The sequence below is a fragment of the Channa argus genome, chromosome 12, assembly GCF_033026475.1.
Source record: "Channa argus isolate prfri chromosome 12, Channa argus male v1.0, whole genome shotgun sequence".
In the NCBI taxonomy this organism is placed as follows: domain Eukaryota; kingdom Metazoa; phylum Chordata; class Actinopteri; order Anabantiformes; family Channidae; genus Channa; species Channa argus.
The window spans coordinates 27,308,568-27,316,240 of NC_090208.1; the positions used below are offsets into that span (position 1 = coordinate 27,308,568).

The 7,673-nt window shown below is 36.1% G+C and overlaps 1 protein-coding gene across 3 annotated transcripts in view; it reads left to right on the forward strand.

Moving 5' to 3' along the window:
• mtm1 (myotubularin 1) overlaps positions 1–7,172 on the forward strand; it is a 30,350-nt gene extending 23,178 nt beyond the window's left edge. For 2 of the 3 annotated variants that reach the window (XM_067524924.1, XM_067524923.1), the window contains one exon: positions 1,594–7,172. In XM_067524924.1, the coding sequence (XP_067381025.1) occupies positions 1,594–1,788 (195 nt within the window). In that variant the 3' untranslated portion in view covers positions 1,789–7,172. The remainder of the gene's footprint in view (positions 1–1,593) is intronic. The other variant, XM_067524925.1, reaches the window with a different exon arrangement.
• The last annotated feature ends 501 nt before the right edge of the window (positions 7,173–7,673 follow it).

A 7,673-nucleotide genomic window follows, 5' to 3' on the forward strand; every position in this document is an offset into this window, starting at 1 on the left:
TTCTTGTGAAGATGAGATCAAATTAACTGCATAAAAATAGGAGTGGAAAACCAAGGAAGCTGTCAAAGAAACTTCTCAGGGTTTCTACTTTGAAAGGCCAGATAAAATCAGGCAAGGATCTGGCTCAGCATCCAGCAACTTCATCTGAATGCCAAGTTGATCATTTCAAACTCTGAAGAAGCTTGATGAGAAATGGCTTTTGTGGAAGGACAGTAGCCAAGAAACCACTTTGACTGGCCTCCATAAAGTCCAGACTTGTTTGTTATAGAGGCAGTATGGTATATCCTGAATAGATAAACATATAAAAGACAGTCTAAAGAATTCTGGGAAGTGCTGAAGGAACCTTGGTACAATATACTAGAGGGTTTGGGAGAAGCGGGAGTCCACCATAGATCACCTCAGGGTCAACACAGACAGTCATACATAGACAAAAAACCATTAATACACAAACACCTACTGGCAATTTAAAGTCACCAATTAACTTAACATGCATGACTTTGTGGACTGTGCCTGAACTGCACAAACTCCACTTAAATTGCCGGGGACCCTTTAGCTGTGAGGCAGCAACTCTAATCACTCCACTACTTTGCTGTGTTTAACTCTGGGAGCTTTTATTAAAATTTGAGGCATTGTGTTTTGTTTTTTTTTATGTGGGCTTTTTAAATTCGAGGCATTGCCTTATTTTTCATAGGGCCTTTTTTCAAATGATTATTATTTTGTCTTTTATTACTTATTACTTACTTATCTATTTATTTTTGGGACAAAAACAATTTTAATGTACCTAATGGCCACTGTAATATAAAAACATTTTCAAGAATAAATTCATATTTAGACACAAATTATAGATATAAAATATAAGCCACAACATTAATACCTACTGGTGGATTTACTTTAATGGTGTACAGGAGCCACCATGGATATGGTGGGTGCATCCCAATACTTTGAACTGATATTTCCCTGTTCTTCCTGGAAGTTATTCTGGTTCTTTTTGCAGCAGCAGTTGATCCAGTTGATCTAAAACTGCACCAGAACACCAATACATTCTCATTCTCATGCCCACAAACATACCCAATAAAAACTAAAGTTTTTATTTCATTTGGTTTCAAATTGATTATCTGGTTAAGTGTACTTAATCTTTAACCATGGCCCTGTCTGACAAAAACAAGCAACATTGACATTCTTCTACATTCATTAGGAAGCTTATTTATTTTATTTTTTTTAGACTTCTTTTTTTTACTGTGTATAATATCACAGTGAACAGGTGGAGTGTCTATTGCCACCATTTGGTGACATCAGGCTGAAACTTCCTGTTTTGGGCTACATTTGATACACAGGTTATTGTCATTTGTCTTAATGCTAATGTAAAGAAATTATATAATTTTTTTTTTTAGATAATTTCTACAAAAGATGAGGCTATAAAAAATATTCTAAACTTAATTTTAATAGAAATGACACCTAATTGGATTGTGTTGTCTTGCTCAAAGACTCATAGCATACTCATAGTCAACCTTTTCTTAATAGCAAATTGTTAGTGCCAGGGGCTCTTTACTGTATGTGTACTGCCAATAAAGTAAGTGTGTGTGTTTGTGTCAGCAACAGAGTCCTGTGGAGCAACGCTACAAGGAGCTGTTGGCTCTCAGAGATGAGTACTTGAAGAAACTGGAGGAGCTGCAGCTGTCTGACTCCTCCCCTTCATCCCGTCTGGCTAACAGTTCCACTCCCAACACATCCTCCTCCAGCTCCTCCACACCGTCACAGCAGTACACACAGCTACACACTCCCTTCTGAGGGCTGATAACACACACTCACATGTGTTGACTTGCACTTATGTCCTCATCACTCTGATTTCTGTCAGTCTGACACACATGCAGGGAATAAATTAGTATTGTGCAATCCTAATTGAGGATTACAGAGAATGCTAATGACATTTAGATTTGATGGGTAACTGTAACATAATGGTGATGATGATAATTTATGCAATATGTCACAGTACAGCCTTGTGATGAGACAATTATATATCAACTTATTATACATTAAACAAGGAAGCCTTAAAGTCATTTAATGGCTTTTAGTCTAAGGGCTTGAACACAGACAACACACAGCATTTGTGTGTTGGCGATCACACAGGCAGCAGAGCAGAGCTAAATGTTTTCTTTCCATGTCTTACTCCGATTCGACATAACGTGCCAGAAAAACTCGTTATTTTTAAATTGGATCCCCGGAGAAGCACATACTGTACATATATTATAGATTCTGTTTAAAAAAGAAAAGAAAACTGACAAATAAGAGCAATAAACAATTCTACATAATTTGTTTCCTTGTTGAAAAACAATTTGAACTAGTAGATGGCCACACAAGCTATCGGTCAAATCCATGTTTATATGATGGTCAGGGTTAACTAGCGATCGTAGTAAGAACCACGTAAGAAGAGATGTTAAAACGTAAAGTAGTAAAGAGAAAACACCTATTCCTTGTCATGAGTCTAGACACTTGCACAAACAAAAAAACTGACTATTGAGATATCACAAATTTCCTTGATTTTAATTTAAGGCTTGAAAACATGGCTAAATCTGAAAAAAAAAATAATGTTTGGAAATTCAATATATTTCACAGTTGGATTACCAGACTTCTGCAAAGTGAGACATTCAGAAATGCTGCAGTGGATGTCGCTGCACATTGTGTGTGTGTGTGTGTGTGTGTGTGTGTGTGTGTATATATATATAATGTCTTTATTTTATTTTTTTTTAAACCATAGATTGGTGTGGAGTCTGTTGTTTAACAAAGGAGGATGAAATGTTAGGGATGTCTCTCAGCTAAGTTCACTCGAGCAGTATTTTTCAGCACTTCCTAAGCTATGGCACTGACAGCAAATATAGAACTAGCCCATTACAATATTTTGGTTAGAATTAATCTGTGATTTACTTGAATTCAACTTTGATACAGTTTGGAATCTATTACAGGTGCTCAAGATAGTACTGGGTAATGAAGTGGTGCTGGCCTCTGATCCTGGATTACTTCTTGTACATTAATGTTCTCAATAAACACACACCCTATAGATGGAGAAGCCAGTTCAGTCTCATGATAGTCTTAATGTGCCATGGTGATTTTTAACCAGCAAACAGCTTTATAGTCACCAAGCAAAAAAGAAAACAAATCTGTTAAATACATTGTATATAATTGGCTATTTTTTTAGGAATTCAACCCCCCTTAAGGTTAATTTTCAAGCACATGTGAACAGGTGTGACCCGACTTTTCTACTATTTTAATGGACATTATACAGGGTAGTTTTAATTAAAGCTACAGTATGCAAGGTGTTGTGAATCAAGCTAAGTGTAGTCTGAGACTTAAAATCAATCCACCCAGGGTGTAAAATACTTAAGCCGTGTCAATGCCTGTCTCATGTCTCATGGATATGCACAACATACACTTTGTGCATAAAAATCACAATGTCCCTAATGACAGCAGCAAAGTTTTTTTTGAAATGCAGTACCTTATAAATAAACCTGAGGTAAAAGTACTATTCTGGGCTTATAAGAAAAAGTTGAAAATGGGATAATTCTTTATTAATATTTCACCGTTTTGAACAATTATGCATATATTTTATTATTATTTTACTTTTTTCTTTGCATAAGTAGGCGTTCACAAAAACCCTGTTTAAAAAGCAACATGGTTTCTTCGGATTTTGGTGATGTCTTGGAGCTGGTGTCTACACAGGGGTATGCAGATTTAAACTAAGGATGACCAATGGACAGCTGTGTCTGTATGTGTACACCATTGTTTTGAGGACATTATGTTGTCCACACAGTTTCAAAGGGCTATATGAGGGTTAAGAGTGAGCTTTAGCGTTTGGACATGGGTTAGGCAATGCATTATGTCAATGAGTGTACTCACAAATATAGTGAGACAAGCCTGTGTGCATGTGTGTGTCTCAGTAAATACCTGCCCAGCAAGAGGATTTTGCAGCTAACTCAGTAATCTTCCATTCATAGAAACCAGTTGAAACTACTGTAAGTCAGTCAAAGGGATCATGGCCAGCATGTTGATAAAACATGTCACAAATGCATGTGTTGTTGCAGTGTGTCAGGTTGACAGGACTATTCATCGCCCTGAGTGTAAGCAAGCTACCAATTATTTCAGTAAGTCTCCTGAAAGTTGTGTGGGAGTCCTCTGTTTGGGGCACAGTATTTCAACCTGGGCCAAAGAAATAGTGTTGTAAAGTCTTCTAAAACCAGGGTTGGAGTGGCAATGATAATGTGGCAAAAATGTATGTGAAATCTTGATTGGTGCATTATTGTGGCAATACCATAAAACATAATAAAATCAATGGATTCAATTTTGTGTCTAGCAGTTTAGGTTTAACAATGCTGCAGTGTTGTGGCTTAGTTCCCGTGGAAATCCTTTCAGCATAGTATAGTATATAAACCAATTCTGGGAAGATCCAGTGTAGATCACATTCTCCTGGCACTTATATTGTATGTACACCACCTTCACCAACTATTATTCATAAATTAGTACTGAAATTTTGATTCCAGGCATTTTAGAGACACTTTGGCTTATTTGTTGAAGTGTTGAACGAAGATGCAAAGTGGGCGAAGTTTGTTCCAGGAACATTTTCAAACTCTGTAAAATAGCAATTATCATGACTTGAACTCCTTTACTCAATATCATGCTACATTTTTATTACAGTTATATAAACCAGTTAACTGATGATTTTCTGAAGTTTACTGTAATGACCTAACCTGTGATCTATAACATACTGTATAACTTGCACACCCTGTCTAATGGGTAAAGGCGCTTTTCTTTTTTTGGGTCAGACAAAGCACTGGCTTATTTTAGTGGGCAATTAACTGCACATTTTATTACTTTGTCAAAAGCAAACAAACTTTAGACTGCTGTTATAAGTGCAGGCAACAGGATTCAAGCTTGGTTATTGGATGTTTCTTACCAGAATGCCCTATGGGAGTTGGAGTAAATCAAACTTAACTTCTGGAACCATGGATACCCACTGTGTATCCTCCAACTTTCTTACAGCACCCTTGAATTTCAAATAAGCAACTTTTCTGGTGAAAAGGGAATTTGAGTCAAGAAGATAAATCACTGACTCACTTTATTAGTTTTCCTCAAGCAGTATATTTCCAGCAAGTATAGTATGTTTTTTTAATGAGGTGTAATAAGTGATGTGCATCAGGTCATCTTCATATTTGTGCCTTGATTCTTGTAAGAATCACCTACTCCTCTTCAGTGAGGCATACTCTTGCTATCTTGAATCCAGTTTGAGATTGATTTCTATGTACTGTAGTTCAGGGGCTCCAAAAAACAGACTGCCTTGAATAAGATTCCCTACTGTTGATGGCATTGTGTCCTTTTGAAGTTGGATAAAGTCAGTGGTCACTGCATGCATTTCTCATATAGCTACTACCAGGGTTAAAATTAAAAGCAGATTATCAGGGTACATTTTCCTGTATTGATGGATGCCTGTGTTTATCTTCTCCAAATCGTACGTCATGATGCAGTTACAGGTTATCGTGTGGTGAAAAAATAGTAATTTGATCTAATTTTAAAGAAACCTGGCGGAAAAAACATCATGACTTTTTGTTACTGAAATTATTAAGACCTAATATAGGTTGCATCATACCCTTAAACTGTCCAGATATTTTAGTTCCATCCTTTAAAGGAACATGTCCTGAGGATTTTGAAGGTCCAGCGCTCAGCATTGACTGTTTTTTTACCTTGGTTGTACTAGTGACATTAGTCTCGATGCATACTGGACACTGACAAAGTCTTCCTGTCTCCCCTCAATGCAAATGAGGCTGGCTTAAAATAGCTGTGGTCTGCTAAACAAAAGGAGAACACTTGTGGTCTGACTCACCTTTTTGTGCTTTGTACTGGGAGTTAAACTAAACCGTTTGTCCAATGTTGGATTAAACTGGGCTCTGACCATTTCTGTAACCTTCTGAAGTTGACAGTCCAGCCTTCCTGCCATGATTGACTCAATGTAAAATTAGAAGCCAGAGGCAAAGAACCTGTTTCACATATGAAATGTGGACAATGTTTGGAAAATTTGGCCTAGGAGATTGTGCGGAGTGAACTTTCAGACATGTAAGTCGAGGGAGAAGTGTCCTCACGTATGAAGGGGCTTAGGTTTAGTTTTCTGTTTTCTTTTTTCATTCCTAACAAAACTAGTTTTATCACTTTTCGTGCAAAGACAGAGTGCAAAACTATGTATGTCATCATTATTAACATATTTCAATATTGCCAACCTCTTAGTAACAGGACACTGTTTTTATGCGTAGCCCCTAATGCTGTCAGATCCTACATGCAAAAGGAATTCCCACAGGGGTCTTTCATGGGTGAGTCAGACTAGGCAGATTAGAGAGTACAGCCTGATTTGTGTGTTGACAAAACTAATTTAGGGTTTATTTTATAAAATGGATACTTAATAAATAGTATTGGATGTCCTAGATGAAGGGTTGGTCTCACTGAGGAGGTTTGTATCTACCTATAGAGACAGAAAATGAGTGACAGCTACATTAAGCTTGCATTGGTTGAGTGGTTGTGTTTTTAGGGTAAAACAGATAAAAATCTATTTTATTTTTTATTTTGTACAAACACCATGATGTAATTACCTCAATCAAAACCTATTTTACTGTCTAAAGTAATGTTGTTGTAAAATACAAATATTTTGTGTAGTATAAAATCTTACGGTTTTATAAAAAAGCAAAGCATTGTTGTGGTAAAACTCTTGGCATAAATTGTGGATTTCTGCTCTTTTTTTTTTTTTTTTTTTTTTTTTTTTTTTTAGGGCATTTTTGGATTGTACTTGCTAAACCTTGATAACCAAGAAGTTTCTGAATACTGTTCACTTGTCATGTTGAGTTTTTGGATTCTCTGGCTCTGTGTCGATGAATCTGAGAAGTTCTGTTATTCATTCAATTTGACGCATTTAATAACACAGAGAATTGTAATTTCTAGGGATTTGTGTCATAATATTACCTGCTTCTTATGAAATACATATAGAATGTGTTTCAGGTTCTTTTTGGCATCAAAAATTAAATCAGAATATATTTCAATTGTATTTCCTTAAATCATGTTGTATCCTCTCCACAGTTTGTTGGATGGCTCCTGTATGTAAATATTACTGATTAAATTAATTTAAGTATTTCTGCCTATGACTTGTTGCATGTGTTGTTTTTTATTTATTTATTGGATTTTTCTGTCCTGTTTCTCAAAACTTGTTCCATGATCATAAAAAAGGGTGCTTTATGATGAAGTGGTACCAATTTATTCCATACAAACGTTAAAAGTTGAAAATGCAATAAAGATATGTTCAGTACCTTAGTAAAATAAATTGGGTGTAACTTAAGATTTTCATTGTAGGATAGAAATTTCCTCAAACACAACTTTGGCTGTATAAACCTTCCTATCATAATTTCATACTTCTGTAGGCTTTAAACCTTTCAGCGTTGTCATGGCTTCTTGGGCCTTCAGGGTGTCAGTGTAGCACATAAATGCCCTGTTTCATGGTGTCCATATACTGGAGGTAACTTTAGGTCTCCTACTTCATTGCATTTCCAAATGATAAGTACAATAATAACCATGTATGTTTGGCTTGTAGTTTACAGATTGATTTAAGCCTAAAATATGTGATCTTGCTGAAAGAAACCTTTCATTTC